Below are 16,655 nucleotides of genomic sequence, written 5' to 3'. Positions count from 1 at the left end.
CCCTGCGGTGACGTTAAATCTGACAGGTTTGGGGCAGGACGGACACGCCACGCCACACTGAGTCACTTGGCAGGGACAAACTGCTTCAATCATTCATCTTGGCAGTGTCTTAGCCAAGGCCAGAATGAAGTCACTGAGAGGAGAGAACCATCGGCATCTCCCATTCATCCCTCCCGCCTGTCCCGGATGGGATGCTGCCGGGATGAGGCAGTACCAGCGCATCCCCAAACGCACCCAATTTCCCTATGGGAAACCGGTTTTACCGAGGGTCCGTGCTCGGTAAAACCTTTGGAACCCCGGGTGCAGGGACCAGCCCTCATCGGACACCGGCTCCTCCTCCGCGCCCAGGCGGGCTGGGCCAGGAGCCACGGTGAGCACCGACCGGGACCGGCGGCTCCACACGGGAACTGCTGCCGGGGCGCGCCACGTCGACGTCACTGCCTGGGCGGGGCTTAGCGCCGCGCCGCGCCGGAAGTCGGGCGGTTGCCAAGCGACGGCGGCGGCAGCGGCCTGGCCATGGAGGCGGAGGCGGCGCCGGTCGGGACCTTCCCCAGCTTCATGACCGAGGGCTCCGTGCTGCTGCGGCGTGGAGAGCACGGCAAGGCCCTGGTCTGCTTCAACAACGTGAGCGCGGGGGGGGCCGGGGGGCGGCTCTGCCCTGTGGGGGTGCCCAGAGCAGCTGTGGCTGCCCCATCCCCGGCAGTGTTCAAGGCCGCAGGGGCTTGGAGCACCCTGCTCCAGTGGAAGGGGTCCCTGCCCGTGGTAGGGGATTGGGACTGGGTGAGCTTTGAGGTCCCTTCAAGAGCACCTGGAGGTGAGGGTATGAAGGGAGGTGGCAGACGGGCAGCAGTGGGGCCGCAGCACCCACGGGCTGCAGCAGCAGCAGAGGGGGTTTTGAGCATCAAGGGAATCCGTGGGTTCATCCCCATCCATCACCAAGGCCCGTGCCGGGATGGAGCAGGCTCCTCCGTTGATGCTGGATGCTGGATCCCTGCTGTGTTGCAGGCGCTGAAGCTGCGAGGCGGTGACAGGGAGTGCCTGGCTGCGCGCTCCAAGTGCTTCCTGCGCCTGGGGGACACGGACAATGCCCTGAAAGACGCTGAAGCCTCTCTCCGCAATGACCAAACCTTCTCCAAGGTAAAGAGCAGGAAGGGGGAAGAGCCAGGGATCCGGTCACTAACACGGCCCTGCCGGGGTTACTGCTTCCAGAGAAGTGGAGGTGCTGGGAGACAACTGAATTCCAGGGCTGGATTTGAGCGGAGGCCGGCTGGGACAGTGCAGGGCAGTCAATGGGGAGGGAACCGCGATCTCCAAAGCTCTCCCCATCCCCTGATTTTCACTTGTTTCTTGTTTCCCAATGGCGCTTTAGGGACTGTACCAAAAAGCGGAGGCGCTGTACACCATGGGCGACTTCGAGTTCGCGTTGGTGTTCTACCACCGCGGCTACCGGCTGCGGCCGGAGCTGCACGAGTTCAAGGTGGGGATCGAGAAATCCCAGGAAGCCATCATCAACTGCATCGGAGGTGAGGGCTCCAGCCAGGCTGGCGGGGGGCAGTGGGGCCGCGCCAGCTCTGCAAGGCACCTGTGGACCCTGCAACCGGAACCTCTTTGCCTGCGTGTGCCTGTGCCCAGTGGTCACCGAGATGAAACCAGGAAGCACCAAGATGTGCACAGCTCGGCTCCTGTTTAATTCTAATTCTACGCCTGTTCCTATGTAGTAGATATAATACATATTTTATATATGAATTATATTAAATATTTTATATATTATATGTATGAATATATGTGAATATAATTTATATTTATATTAAATATATTTAATATAATTTATTTAATATAATTCATATGAACAGGCATAGAATTAGAATATTATATATATTTATACATGAATATATATATTATACATATATATGAATATATGTGAATATAATTAATATATTTTTATATTAAATATATTTAAAATAATATACGTATTATAATTTCATAATATGCTTTAATATAATTTTAATATAATATTGATTAAATGTATTAAATATATATTAAATATATTAATATAAATATATTAATTATATTCACATATATTCAAACATATATATATATAATATAACTCATATATAATATATATAAATATAGATATGATGTGTATTATATACCTGTTCTAATAACTCCAGTTATGGAAGTAAATGATGACACTGATTTTATTGTCCAAAGTCACCATCAAACCCCAGGTAAGACAGAACAAAGCAGCTCCTCTACTTGCAGTGCTGCTGATTACAGATCCCACTGGGAGATCTTTATCCCGATATTCCAAGTTTGTAATGGAATTTGCCGTGCTACCTGAGACTGCCCCTGCCGTGATCCTGACTTCCCTCCAGCTCCCATTGCATAAGTCCAGTGAAACTGTTGACTCTTGCAATGCAGCAACTGCTTTCCTAACTCCTGGCTTGGATCCTAGACTGGAGTCCTGCAGGAAAGGCCAAGGACCAGGGGATGTTCAAAGCAAACCTGTCCCTTTTCCCTTAGTTTTCCTTCCTCTTATGCAGCGATGAGCATGGGCAGAGCGTGCTCTGGCTCTCAGGCACGCAGCCACCCTGCAGGGAGATGAATGGATTAGAGCCCAAGAGGAGATAGCCCTTGATGCAGGGGGAAAGGAAACGCTGCCATCTGATCCGGCTGTTTAAACAGTTAGGAAATGTGCACACATGAACAGGGCACATCCCAGAACCGCTTTGCTGGCGGCATTCAGAACCTCCAGCCTTCCGTGACACACGTGGACACACGCTGCTCCCTCCGGCCCCATTGCCCTGCTGCAGGTCAGGCTCTTCCCTTCCTTCCAACCAGCCCAAGCCAGAGCTGCTTTCACTCTTGCCTCCAGTGCCAGAGTGCTGCCTGAGCAGCAGCGTGGGAGTCACAGTGAAAATGGGAGTTAGTTGCTCTGGAACATCCCTGTACTTAGAGCTTTAACTCCAGTTTAAGCATCAGCTGTAAGCCCTCAGAAGAACCTGCCATCCTTTGCCTTCCTCTGTTTCCACGCAGTAGGAAAAGCCCCCTGGTGCCATGGGAAAGCAGTGATTAAAACCCCAAGAGGAGCTGCACCTCTGAGCTGTATTCCCTGCCTGCAGACCACAGATTTCACATGGAAGAATTAGCAGAAGGCTTTATTTCAAACAGGACATGATAGGCTTGGCACATTTATGGTCATTTTGATTACTAAAGCCTCTGCACTGCTGTTCTTGAGCACTAACCAGTGTTTTCTCTGTATTTGCAGCTCCATCCTCAGTTAAACTGAAGAACAAAGGGAATCTGTGCTTCATAAGCAAGCAGGCAGAGGTACGGTCTGAAGAGCTCTTGCTTTAGGGGCCAACTGGAGCTGTTGTAACACCGGTGCTTTCTGAAATAGCTGTTAAAGGGTTAATAGTTTCTGCAGCAAGGTGGACTAGGCTGGTCTCTGAGCACTGGAAGCACAGTGAGCCCTCACGAGAGCATTTATGCACCCGGTTTTAATGTAGCTCTTGCTCAAGCTACACAGAATGTGAAGGAGGAGGCAGAAGGGCAGGAAAGAGCAGCCACGGAGGAGCACAGCATCCTCTGCCAGCCCCAGTGTGGCTGCCGGGTGTTGCTGCTCACCCATCACAGGCTAATGAGTAACAGCAGCCAGGTCGGAGCCAGGGTACCTTTGCCTCCAGTGTTTGCTTTGGGTTTCCTGATGTTTAAGGTTTGATAATGGGCACTTTCTCCATTGCTTCACCCTGGGGGGATGCACGGAGGCAGTGCCCTGCTCCTCCAGGATGCCACGTTTCCCTTTGAAGGCAGTGCAGGGCATGCTCACTGCCTCCTCCAGCGGGAATCACGGGTCCTCAGTGCTTAAAAGAACTACAAAGGGGCCTAAGGAATAGCCCTGCAATTCCTGGGATTCGGAATGTGAAACTTTAAAAGCCCTGGCTCTTAGAGCCTCTGTTTCTTTGTGGATAACTGGACCTGCCTTGCCCACCACCTTCATAGAACCCATGAATCCCAGGAGGGATGGGACCTCAATGATCACCTGGTCCAGCCATTCTAGGCCCTAGGTGAGGTGTCCCAGCTCCCTGTCCTCCCACAGCAGTGATCAGGAGCAGAACTAATTCTTGCTCTTATGATGCTCAACATCATACAGGGGGCAAAACTGCAGCTGCTCAGCACCAGAGCAATTGGTGACACTGATTGTTGCTTTTAGTTAAAGACTAAGCTGGTTTATGTGGAGTGTAATGAGAATCCTGCTAAGCCCAGTGCTCCCCACTCACCTCTCCCAACTGCCTTTGTTGTTCCTTGCTGTAGTGCAAACAGAAAGTCCCAATCAAAGTGGCAAAGAATCCAAAGTGGACAAAGAACCAGAAGCCTGTGAGGAACCCAAAGACGGAGCGAGAGCTGCTTGGAGAGCTCTATGCTGACAAGGCCTACCTGGAAAAGCTGCTCAATGACAAAGGTCTTTCTCCACTGCAGTTAACTAAATGCTCCTTCTAAGCAGGTTCTTTCTCCTCCCCTTCTTTTATATCCCTGTGGCTACTCTTCCTTGTTTGTATCGGAGCTCACACAGAGCTTGTGGTGGTCGTGAGAGAGGCAGGTATCTTTGGAGCCAGATCCCATCTCTGAGCACATTTCCCTCCCTGTTAAATGGGAGGCTTTTATAACCAAGAGTAAATCAAGCCCAAGCAATCTGTGCTGATGAAATCCAAAGCAGAAACAGCAGTGTTACAAATAACTCCTGTCATCATGATTCATGATGAATTCCACCACAGGGGTTGGGAACACCAGCACTAGCTCACTAAAGCACATGGAATGGGAATGACGAGGCAGCTTTCCCTCCTAAGCACACCAGTTCTGAGGAGCACCAAGGCTTTGGTTTCTAGGAGCCTCTGTCAGAGCAGGAAAACTGCAGCCTCCTCCATCCCTCCCATTAACGCTCCCCTGGGTTCCTGTCTCCTTTCAGAGCTGATGGAGAGCAGCACACAGCAGGGGATCAAGGTAAAGGACCTGGTTTTGGGGGGCATTTCCTACCTGGAGACCCGCAGCGAGTTCTGGCAGCAGCAGAAGCCCATTTATGCCCGGGTGAGGGAGCGCAAGCTCCGGCAGCAAAGGTGGAGCCGGGACAAGAAGCAGAAACCCCTGGAGGTTGGCAGATACATTGAGAAGGCCATGGAGGACATTGACATGTGTGGGTATCCTGGCTGGAAGCAGTAAGGAAATGGTGGTGGGCACATGGGATTATCTGCTGTAGTAATTACAGTAGATGCAGACCAACAGAAGCAGTGCAAACATGAGCAGGCTGTTTGGGGCAGGATTTGCTGTTGCATTCTTCACCTTTCCAACACTTTCTTCAATCCACAATCCTGGGTTAGTTTTCCTGTACTTCCTGCTCTGAAGGAAGGAGAATTCAGCTCCCCCTGGGCTCGCTCTTTGGCCCTCTGCTACTTATTTAGAACCCAGGGAGAATCATTTACTTGTTTCCTTCTTTTAAGCTGTAACAGTGAGGAGGGTGGTAAAACCCCTGCAGCCTCATTCCCACAGCACTGCAGCCCAGCTGGGTACAGGGAGCAGAGCTCAGCAGGGATGTACAAGGGGCTAATGTGGGGGATAAACCCCACAGTGTTGTAGCTAGAACTTCATCCAAGAGCAGGCTGCTCTGCTACAACCGTGAGCTCTCGAACCTTCAGACAAGCAGCTTTACTTCAGCATGGGATGTTAGCAGTAATTCCCCATCCCTGGCAGTGCTCAAAGCCACGCTGGATGGGGCTTGGAGCAAGCTGCTCTAGTGGAAGGAGCTGGGTGAGCTTTGGTCCCTTCCCACCCATAGCCTAGGATTCTGTCTTTTCCCTTTACTTGCTGTGATCCCCAGTAGTGCAGTTTCACAGGGGAATAGTGCCTGACCAGTGAGGAGCTCTAACCCATCCCAAGGTTTGCCTGGGGCTAATCCACCTGCACTCAGCCTCACCCGCCCAGCACCGCCACGTCCACCCAGCAGCATTAAACCTCCCTTTCCCTCCAGTGCTGAGCGGTGACTCCCCTGAAGACAGCTGCAAGAAAGCCAAGCGTGTGCTAAGAAAGGTACAAGGGTGGTCAGAGGATGAACTTCCCAACAGGAAGGAGCTGATCGCAGACCTCTACAGCCGCATTGGGAAAGCTCAGCTAGAGATGGGCCAGACGGAGGCAGCCCTGCAGAGCCACAGAATGGATTTGGAGCTGGCCAGGCAGCAGTAAGTGCTGGGTTCAGGTGGATGGGAAAAGAGGGAAGTAGCTCTATTAAGATGTTACAGCATCAGGTCATGGAATTCTCACCTGGAGCTTTAACAGGACAACGCGTTCAGCCCGTGCCCAGGTATCACGCTGATTTCTTATCGTCCCTGTTTCAAACAGAAGGAGCCTGAAGCAGGTCTTTAAAGGGCCTGGAGCACGCGGCACATCTCAGCCCCTGCTGAAGCAAAGCAAGAGGGAGCACAAGCCCCACTGTGAGCTCTGGAGGATGCGTTTCCTTCCCAGGCTCTGACCTGCTCAAGTCTTCCGCTCTTAGAACCATTTGCATTCAAACCTGGATGTATTTATCCCGGAGGAGCAGTCACCTGCCCACACACAGCAATTCCAGCTAAAACGGAATGGAGCAAGGCATAGCCTGAAGCCTTCCTCAGAGCTTTGCCTGCTGTGAACTGGGGGTTCCTTCTGCCAAGCCTGCGAAGGGCTTGCAGCAGCCTCGAAGCATTTTCACGTGGTTTGTGAACCTTCTGCCTGTCTCCTTGTGCCCTCCACTCGCACAAACCAAGTCCAGCATCAGCAGGAAGGAGGCAGCAGCCGGGGTTCAGTTGCTTTTAGAGCCATGGGAAGCGATGGTGAAGGAGAACCCGCAGCGGGGGGGGGGGGGGGGGGGGGCGGCTCGCCCTCTGGTGGCTGCCGCCCGCAGTGGGCACAGAGAAGATGTCCCCAACGGGGCACATCCCTCCTCTCCATCAGCTTTTCCCTGTTAGGTGAGGGCAGGCGGCTCAGGCCACTCTGGAGATGGGGACAAGGACTGCTTGAGGTCCTCAGGCTACATCCTTACAGAAGGAGCTGCCTCCGGCGTGGGGCAAAGGCTCATTGCAAGCACAGCAAGTCTGGAGCCCCATTGCTGACACACGTTTGGGGTCTTCCCTTTCCTCCCGGCCAGAACTAATCTGTCAGCGTTAAGGACCCAGGAGCTCTGTGGGGCCCGCAAGGCAACAAAGAGCGAGACTTTGACAAGGATGGCCAGATTCACAGCAGCAAATCCCCACAGAACCCGAGGACAAACCTAAACCCTTTCTCCCTGCGTGTTATGCGCTGCCAGGAGAGAAAATCAGAACTCAGCCTTCAGTTCATGGCCTCGCTCCTTTGCTTCTCAGCACGTAGCCTGAGGTGCTGTTGAGCCCCAAAGCGAGTGGGAGGCTGAGGGAAGCACGGACTGTAGCAGAAACAAGCCCCTGCCACAATGATTTCTTTCTCTTTCCAATGCAGTGATCTGCCAGATGCTGTATCCAGAGCCCTCGAGAACATCGGCAGGGTTTATGCCAGCACCAGGAGATTCCAGCCTGCTATCGACACGTACGTAACACCAGGGACAAGGGAAGGCACCAGCTTGTGGATGTATTTCAGGTTATCTATCCCCGCTGCTCGAGGGGGAGCTGTGGGGTGTTCGTACCCACAGTACCTGGAAGCCTTTAGTTATAACAGCAGGGGTTGAACTAACCACACCTGGGGAGATGCACTCACCTCTGCCCTGCTTCCTCCCTGCTTGCAGATGGGAGAAGAAGATTCCAATGGTGAAATCCAACCTGGAGAAGGCCTGGCTATTCCATGAAATTGGCCGATGTTACCTTGAGCTGGATAATGCAAAAGCTGCCCAAAGTTATGGGCTGAAGTCCCTGCAGGCAGCAGGTGAAGAGGGAGATGCTGAGTGGCAGCTCCACGCTATGGTCCTCGTGGCACAAGCACAAGGTAGAGGCGTTAGTACCAATGGGAACTGTTCAGATCAAGGCATCTTGGAGACCTGCTCGATCCACCAGTGGTGTCCTCTTGGTCTGGGGTTAAAATAGATGTTTGCATTTGTCTGTTACAGTGAGGTTAAAGGATTACCGGCCTGCAATCCTGACCTTTGAGAAGGCACTCGACAAGGCAACACTTCTTCACGATGAAGCTGCTCAGGAGGCCATCGTCACTGTAAGTGGGTTCTTGCAAAGAGGAGAGGAGCTTGGGGCAGCATCCGTCAGTTAGCTCTAACTAACTAGTGTCTGGTGTGCTGTGAACTGGGGAAGTATCCCTGCACAGGCAGTGTGTCCAGAGGGAACATCCCTGCACAGCCAATGTGTCCACAGGGAACATCCCTGCACAGCTAATGTGTGCAGAGGGAACATCCCTGCACAGCCAATGTGTCCACAGGGAACATCCCTGCACAGCTAATGTGTGCAGAGGGAACATCCCTGCACAGCCAATGTGTCCACAGGGAACATCCCTGCACAGCTAATGTGTGCAGAGGGAACATCCCTGCGCAGCCAATGTGTCCACAGGGAACATCCCTGCGCAGCCAATGTGTCCACAGGGAACATCCAAAATGTCCCAGAGAAACCCCTCTGCACCAAACCACAGTCCCAGCACAGCACTCACCTCCCCGGTGATCCCTCCTGGGTGCCTGGAGATGGGGCAGAGCCAGGAGAAAAGCACTAGTGGAGAGAGATGGAATGGTCAGGGGAGGAGACCTTTGTGAAGGGACAGGAACAGGTAGTGACCACTGCAGGGAGCTCTGTGGTAGGAAAGGGCCGTGTGATGACAGCAGAGAGCAGGACACAGGAGGAGCGTGGCAGTGTGTAACTGCCTTTCTAGGGCCTTTCTTTAACAACCTGCATCCCTTTCAGGCTTTGGATGAGGTGAGCAAAAGCTTCATGGAGCAGCTGAGCGAGACAGAAGACCCAAGAGCTTGGAGCCTCAGAGGTACCTGCCCTTGACACCTCTGCGCCCCATAAGCACACACATTCTGCACCTCCCTTCCCCGAAGCACGGGAGCAAAGCTCCCCATTCCCAGGGAGCAGACACCCGCGCTCCCGGCACTATCGCATCCACTGCGCTAGCCCGGAGCAGCCGGAACGCGCGGGTGGGTGCGGAGGTACCGCGGATGGGGGCGGAGTTACCGCGGATAGGGGCGGAGTTACTGCGGAGGTACCGCGGGTGAGCGCGGAGTTACCGCAGGTGAGTGTGGAGTTACCGTGGGTATGGGCGGAGTTACCGCGGGTGCGTGCGGAGGTACCGCGGGTGAGCGCGGAGTTACCGCGGGTGCGTGCGGAGTTACCGCGGGTGCGTGTAGAGGTACCGCGGGTGAGTGCAGAGGTACCGCGGGTGAGCGCGGAGTTACCGCAGGTGAGTGTGGAGTTACCGTGGGTATGGGCGGAGTTACCGCGGGTGCGTGCAGAGGTACCGCGGGTGAGTGCGGAGTTACCGCGGAGGTACCGTGGAGGTACCGCGGGTACACGTGGAGTTAACCACGGGTACGTGCGGAGGTACCGCGGGTGAGTACGGAGTTACTGTGGGTGCATGTGGAGGTACTGCGGGTGAGTGCGGAGTTACCGCGGAGGTACCGCGGGTGAGTGTGGAGTTACCGCGGAGGTACCGTGGGTGAGTGTGGAGTTACCGCGGAGGTACCGTGGGTGAGTGTGGAGTTACCGTGGAGGTACCGCGGGTGAGTGTGGAGTTACCGCGGAGGTACCGCGGGTGAGTGTGGAGTTACCGCGGAGGTACCGCGGGTGAGTGTGGAGTTACCGCGGAGGTACCGCGGGTGAGTGTGGAGTTACCGCGGAGGTACCGCGGGTGAGTGTGGAGTTACCGCGGAGGTACCGCGGGTGAGTGTGGAGGTACCGTGGAGGTACCGCCGGTGAGCGCGGAGTTACTGCGCTGGGTGCGGAGATACCGCAGGTGGGTGCGGAGTTCCCGAGGGTGAGTGTGGAGGTACCGTGGGTGGGCGCGGAGTTACTGTGGAGGTACCGCAGGTGCGTGTGGAGTTACCACGGGTACGTGCGGAGGTACCGCGTGTGAGCGCGGAGTTACCATGGCGTTACCATGGAGGTACCGGGAGTGGGTGTGGAGGTACCGCGGAGTTACTGTGGAGGTACCGCGGGTGGGCGCGGAGTTACCGCGGGTGGGTGCGGAGGTACCGCGGGTGGGTGCGGAGTTAGTGCGGGTGGGTGCGGAGTTACCGGGGAGTTACCGCGGAGGTACCGCGGGTGCCCGTGGAGTTACCACGGATGCATGCGGAGGTACCGTGGACTTACCGCGGGTGGGTGCGGAGTTATCGCGGGTGAGCGCGGAGGTACCGCGGAGTTACCGCGGGTGGTAGGTACCGCGGGTGCGCGTGGAGTTACCATGGGTACGTGCGGAGATACCGCGGGTGGGTGTGGAGATACCGCGGGTTCGCGCAGAGGTACCGCGGGTGGGTGCGGAGTTACCGTGGGTGCGGGCGGAGTTAAGGCGGGTGGTCGCGGAGTTAGTGCGGGTGGGTGCGGAGTTACCGCGGGTGGGTGCGGAGTTACCGCGGGTGGGTGCGGAGTTACCGCGGAGCTCCCGCGGCTCCGGTTCACGGCTCAAAGCGGCTTTTTCCTCCGCAGAGGACCCCAGCAGCGAGAGCACCGAAGTCGACGGCTTCGAGAAGGACGCGGAGGGAGAGGCCGGGGCCGGAGCGCAGCGGGGGCACTGAGCGGGACGGGGGAGGAAGGGGCGACACGGGGACAATAAACAGCGGCCGGTGACGGTGTCGCGCTATCGCGATAGCGCTGCAAACAGAGCCCCCTCGTGTCCGCTCCGTCCCTCCCCGCTCCCCCCCCCGCGCATGCTCGGCCGCAGCGGGAGGGGGGGTCCCCCCGGTGCTATGAAAGGGGCTGCGGTGGGGGGGGCCGGTCCAGAGCCGCTGTCCCGCCGCGCCGCTCCGCACCGGCGGCCGCTGCCCTCACCATGGTAAGTGCGGGACCGGGGGTGCCGCGGGGCGCGTTCACCCGACGGGAGGCAGCGGCGGCGCGGACGCGAGGTCGATGGGACCGGGGGGGTGCGGGAGGGACCGGGGGGGTTGCGCAGCCGGACCCCGCGGCTCCATCGCGGTCTCCCCGAACCCCTCCGGCCGCCCGGAGCAGCCGAGCCTCGGCCCCGCGGGGGCTGAATGGGGGGGATTGTCCGGCTGCAGCCCGGCGCGGGGCTCTGTGGGGCCATTGTCCGCCCGCCCCGGCCGTGAAGGCTCCATTCTCCTCCGCCCTGGCCCCCGAACAATGGGGCCGGAGCGAGGTTTTCCATTATTGTTCCTTTGTTTGCGGCTCTGAAAAGCGGCCTCAGTCCTGCCCCGCCGGCAGCTGCGGGCGCAGGGGACACGCACCAGCTCCCGGAGCTGCCTCGACCGTTTGCTGCCTCCTGGAGCCCCCCAGTCCATAGGGAAGGGGCCCAGGAGCGATGCTTGGGGCTCGCTCTTCTTGGAGACCCATTCATGGAACTCCTTGTGCAGGCACAGCTGCTCCCCTGCACCCGGGGCTCTCCGTCCTGGTCCCCATCCCGGCGTGCTTGGGAACGCAGAGGCTCCTCCGTATTCTGCAATGGGAGATGGGGCAGGGAGCTGGAACAGCTGGGTTTTGGTAACAGCTTCCCTCTGCAAACGGGGGAGCGGGCAGAGCACAGAGGTTGGGGATAAAACCCCTCAGTGTTTGCATCAAAGGCAAACCGGAATCCTTCAGCCCCTCTGCAGCTCGGGTCTGGTGGGGGAAAATGGAGGGGTCCCAGCGCCGCAAAAAGCAGCGGCTGCCCCATCGCTGCCAGTGAGCGGGCACGGCTGGAGAAGTCCCCGTCCCGCTTCCACCTTTTCCCAGACCCTGCTGGGAATTAAGCCCGGGTTCCAGCTGGCGGCAGCGCTGCTCGCTCGCTCCAGGGCCTGGTTTCACTTTCGTGTTCCTCCCCGCGGCCGCTGAGCGCTGGTTTGCCTTTACCGGAAGCATTTTCGGCTGCTCCTCAGCACGAGAGGAGCCCAAATCCCCTCCTCGGAGGCAGCCGGGGGCTGCAGTGCAGAGAAAGGGGCAGCTCTTACAGTGCGAGAGCATCCTCAGCCTCAGGACCAGCTTTGCCTTCGGGTCGGCTGAAGGGCTGGGACGGCAGCAGCCGCCACAACGCGCTGGGACTTCACGTTGCTGTTCTCAAGGCAAGTTCCCCTCCGCACGCCCAGGTTTAGAGGGCACAGAAGCGTTTTGAGCGCTCAGGGGGAGGCTTTGATGCTCACAGCCGAAGCTCTGCCACGGCAGGGGTGAAACCTCCCCTTCCCGGTCGTTCCAGAGGGTCCTGCTGCAAGGGGGGGAGTTAAGCCGCAGGGGTAACGCATCCCCATCGCACCGCGGGAGGTAACTATGGGGTCGGTAACTGGCACCTCTCTCCTTGTCGCATTCCAGAACAGAGGCTTCTCCAAGAAGAGTCACCCATTCCTGCCCAAGCTGTTTAGGAAAATGTCTACTCAATCAGCCAAAGAAAGACCCGAAAGTTTGCACTTCCCCTTCCTGGACGATGAAGACACCATCGCCACGCTCAAAGAGTCCAAAACCTTCTTCATCCTCCGAGGCCTGCCCGGCAGCGGGAAGTCCACGCTGGCCCACGCTATCCAAGACCGGTATAAGGATGCCTGCAAGGTGATCTCGGTCGACAGCTATAAAATCACTCCTTCCGTTCGAAGCGCCATTCCCGAAGAGTATTCCAAGGTGGATGAGGATCTAGTTGACTATTGCAAACGCGACATCAGCGTTATCGTTTTGGATGACACCCACCACGAGAGGGAACGACTGGACCAACTCTTTGATATTGCTGACAAATACCGGTACAAAGTCATCTTCGCCGAGCCCAAAACCCCGTGGCGACAGGATTGCTCGCAGCTGAAGGAGAAGAACCAATGGAAACTGTCAGTGGAAGAGCTGAAGAAGATGAAGCCCAGCCTGGAGAAGGAATTCCTGCCCATGTATTTTGGGTGGTTTCTGAGCAAAAGAAGCTCGGAGATCCTGCGCAAGGCTGGCCAGGCCTTCTTGGATGAGCTCGCAAGTCTCAAAGCCTTCAAAAAGGAGAGTAAATACTGTACGTATAGAAGCAGCGTACCCAGTTCTTCGTGTGGTGGCAGGATGTTAGCGCTTGGCAAGTGGAACGCATCCACTGGGCTTCCGAGGTGGATTCCTAGTTAGAGTAAGGCGCAAGGCCAGGCTCCGAGATCCTAAGCCCTAGTTCACAGAGGGCTTTTGTGAGCTCAAGGGAATGAAACCGCTCTCCCCAAGCAGCCCGTTCGGTCCAGCCCTGCAGGAGCTGGGTCCGGCACCAGCATCGGGGGCCTGGGCATGGGCACGGCCCCAGCTCCGCAGCTGGGTGGGTGAGGGCAGAACCAACATGGAGCCAGGGAGCGAAGGGAAGGACGGAGCCGGCTGTCCCCCGAGGGGGTCTGACATGGGCAGCGTTGGCCCAAGCCCTGTTTTGTGCAGAAGCCTCTGTTTTGGGGTCCCATGCAGCAGTGAGGTGGGAGGTGTGTGTGGGGGGGGAGTTCATTTCCCCACCTGCTCCTTTGTAGCGTTAAGATAAAGCAGGAGGGGCAGGCTCTGCTGGGCTGGGACCTGGGCTCCTGGTGGCACTGCTGGCGCTGGGGCTCTGGCAGTAACGTCGCTTCCCTCCGCCTGCAGTTGCTTCCGCTATCGAGGACCCCAAAATCAAAATCGCCCTCACCAGCTACTTCGTGAAGAGGCCGCCCGGGGTCCTGCACTGCACCACGAAGTACACCGAGTTCGGGAAGGCAGCCGGGGCCGAGGACTACGCGCAGCAAGAGGTGAGCAACCGGGGTCCTGGTGGCCCCAGGAGCCGCGGGGTGGGCTGGGGACACGGCCTGAGCTGAGGCCCAGCGACAGCGGGAACTGGAGGGTGTTAAGGTCCTTTCCAGCCCTATTCGATGGTTCTATGACTACATCCCTGTGCAATAGAGAAGCTGGAGGAGATGGGGGCTACTTCCCATGGCAGGGGGTTGGAACTAGATCATCTTAAGGTCCTTTCCAACCCTAACCGTTCTATGATTTGCTGTATGTTTCCAGAGAGCCCATTCCTGCACCATCTCCAACAGCTTGCTTTGGGTGATGATGAACTGCTAGAGGATTTCAAACCCAATAAACCCAAGTTAAATAGTGGAATGTGGGAGGGAACAAGACGCAGGCAGCTCCAAATTCATGGAGCAGGGACTCGGGCCATGAGAACTTGGAGGTGCACATGGTATTTCCAATAGGTCCCTGTGATCAGCCAAGCCCCCGAGCAATAAACCCAAGCAGAGGGCCGCAAACCCCTTGCCTGCAGGCAGCTCAAGCCGTGCTCTGCTTCCTTCCCTCTCCTCCCAGGCTGTGAAGGCTTCGTACGGCAAAGGCTTCACCTTGTCCATCTCTGCCCTGTTCCTCACGACAAAAACTGTGGGTGCTCGCGTGGAGCTGAGCGAGCAGCAGCTGCTGCTGTGGCCTGGGGATGCCGACAAGATCCTGCCCACCGACAGCCTCCCGAAGGGCAGCCGGGCCCACATCACCCTGGGCTGCGCCAATGGCGTCGAGGCCGTGCAGACCGGGCTGGATCTGCTGGAGTTCGTGAAGCTGGAAAAGGCAGGGAACAAAGGGGATGAAGTGGGGGAGATTGGAGGAGGGAAACTGCTGTATTTTGATAACGGGATGTGGATGCTCACCCTCTCGAAAAAGATCGATGTGAAGGCGATATTCTCGGGTTACTACGGAAAAGGGAAGCTCGTGCCAACGCAGAGCACCAACAAACGGGGCTCTGCTTTTAGCTCCTGCACCATCATCTAGGAGCGTGGGGAGGGCGCCTCGTTTGCTTGGGTTTAAAAGGCAAGTAACTCCTGTAACCTTTAAACGTGGAAAGAGAAATAATGCTACCTTTACTAAAGCCCTTTCGCCAGCCCCTGGGTGAAGCCTCTCTGCGGAGAGGTCCCCGGCCTCAGAACAAGGACGAAAACAAGCACCAAAGCGAAGCTGCCCCATAACCCCTGCCAGCGGCTGAAGGGCTGCTCAGGGTATTTAACACGAGTGCGCTCTGCTTGTTTTCTTCCTCGGAGGAAGAGCCCCCGTGGTCTCTTGTAACTTCCCTATGAACCACAATCGTTTGATCCTTACCTGGCAGCACCCCAAAGCCTGCACAGATGGGGCTGATGCCAAGCGACGCAACCGCCCCATGGCTCCCCTTCACCCGCAGCCCAGGGCCCGACCCCGTACCCGAGCTCCTGGGTACAACCCTGCAAGACCCTGGTGCGGGTCCCTTCTGTGTGGCAGTTACTGAGCCCAGCCTGCAGGAGGGGGCACATGGGGAGGCCACCAGCCATGCTCTGCCCAACTCCTGCCTGTGTCCGTGCCCCCTTCACTGCAGGGGAGGGATGCGCTGGCGAGCGGACAAGGAAAGGACCTTGGCAGACGGTGTCTTAAAGGCCACTGCGATGGAGTGAAAGGGAAGCACCAGGAGAGCTGCTCAGATCCTGCAGCTTCCCTTCACCCATCGGAGCAGGCAGGAGCAAGCACCGTCCCTGTCCTTATCCTGTAGGGAACAATCCTGCCTTGGCAGGGAGCGGAAGAGACGAACTTGAGTCTTTTCCATCTTATTTGATAGAAACTAAAATCGTGTCTGAGGTACAGCAGAGTTCTTCAGGCAAGGTTTTCCTACTTTTCTCTAATGCACTTGAATGTTAAGAGGTAGGATGGCAGTAACATCGTAATCTAGGACGTAAGCGGAGGCACTGTAACTGCGTAACTCAAGGCTGCTCAAACCTAAACCGTTGGCTGGAAACACAGAAGTTAATGGTCAAGCACTCCTCTTCTTAAGCCTCTTTCAGGGGAGCTTCTGGATTTGCTCTTAGCCAGGCCCTTTGCCGGTCGGCCGGTGGCTGCACGGTCACTAACACAGAGCTCGACTAACGCACGCAGGTCAGGCCACCAGTTTAAACTCACACTATGGCTCCGTGAACTGGGTAGTGGAATTAACCCTCTGTTAACACATGTAAATACTCACCGGGTTTGACAAGCGCGTGCTGGGCCGGGGAGGAGCCGGCGTGGGGCTGCGGCGTGGGGCTGCGGCGTGGGGTGCGCCGAGGCCGTTCCTTGGGAAGCAGGAGGGGTTTCTCCTCTGAAGGCTCAACGCGGAGCAAGCAATGCTCGGCCGCTTGCCCAGGAAAGCCAACCCGTTCCTGCTGCCTCAAAAAGAGGGAGGAGGATAAATTCCCATCGTCACAGAAACCGAGGGCACAGAAACACCCCCCAGCGCCCGCCCTCCTCCCCTGCCTTCAGCAGGGACACCCTGCCCTATGTCCCCCGTGGGTCTGTTCCATCTCAACGTGATGAAGGCCTTTCCCAGCGCGGGGGGCACGCTGACCCCTCTCCTCCCCCGGGCCCAGCACCACTGTGCACAGCTGGGGCATCTCCTGTCTTTGCCTGTCCAAGAACAACAGCGCGCCCGTCGTCAGTTCAGGTTTTATTAGTTTGTACATCATATACAGTTTATAATAAAGTAAACCGATTGCATATGGTTCTGCTTCAGGCTGCGACATTCTTCATAGAAACACGTCATTATGAATTAGGCCTAATGAAGGAAACAACACACATTCA

General features: G+C 56.7%; 2 protein-coding genes across 2 annotated transcripts; both read left to right on the top strand.

The window, feature by feature from the left end:
* Positions 1-505: 505 nt before the first annotated feature.
* On the top strand, positions 506-9,543 carry ODAD4 (outer dynein arm docking complex subunit 4). Its single transcript, XM_057405268.1, has 12 exons — positions 506-624; positions 1,006-1,137; positions 1,370-1,523; positions 3,269-3,330; positions 4,315-4,462; positions 4,967-5,191; positions 6,023-6,230; positions 7,498-7,584; positions 7,781-7,977; positions 8,099-8,199; positions 8,892-8,967; positions 9,032-9,543. The coding sequence occupies exons 1-12, from the start codon at positions 517-519 to the stop codon at positions 9,541-9,543; spliced, it is 2,010 nt and encodes a 669-aa protein (XP_057261251.1). The 5' UTR covers positions 506-516.
* A 1,330-nt stretch (positions 9,544-10,873) lies between these two features.
* CNP (2',3'-cyclic nucleotide 3' phosphodiesterase) lies at positions 10,874-14,949 on the top strand. The gene is made up of 4 exons (XM_057405288.1): positions 10,874-10,977; positions 12,441-13,110; positions 13,701-13,843; positions 14,400-14,949. Exons 1-4 carry the CDS (start codon positions 10,975-10,977, stop codon positions 14,850-14,852), a joined length of 1,269 nt encoding a protein of 422 aa, XP_057261271.1. The 5' UTR covers positions 10,874-10,974; the 3' UTR covers positions 14,853-14,949.
* The last annotated feature ends 1,706 nt before the right edge of the window (positions 14,950-16,655 follow it).

The sequence above is a fragment of the Pezoporus wallicus genome, unplaced genomic scaffold, assembly GCF_028554395.1.
Source record: "Pezoporus wallicus isolate ANWC-B61680 ecotype Strahan unplaced genomic scaffold, APGP_CSIRO_Pwel_v1 contig_14230, whole genome shotgun sequence".
NCBI lineage: Eukaryota > Metazoa > Chordata > Aves > Psittaciformes > Psittacidae > Pezoporus > Pezoporus wallicus.
The sequence above is the reverse complement of the archived record's forward strand: the minus strand, read 5'-3'. Positions and strand labels throughout refer to the sequence as shown.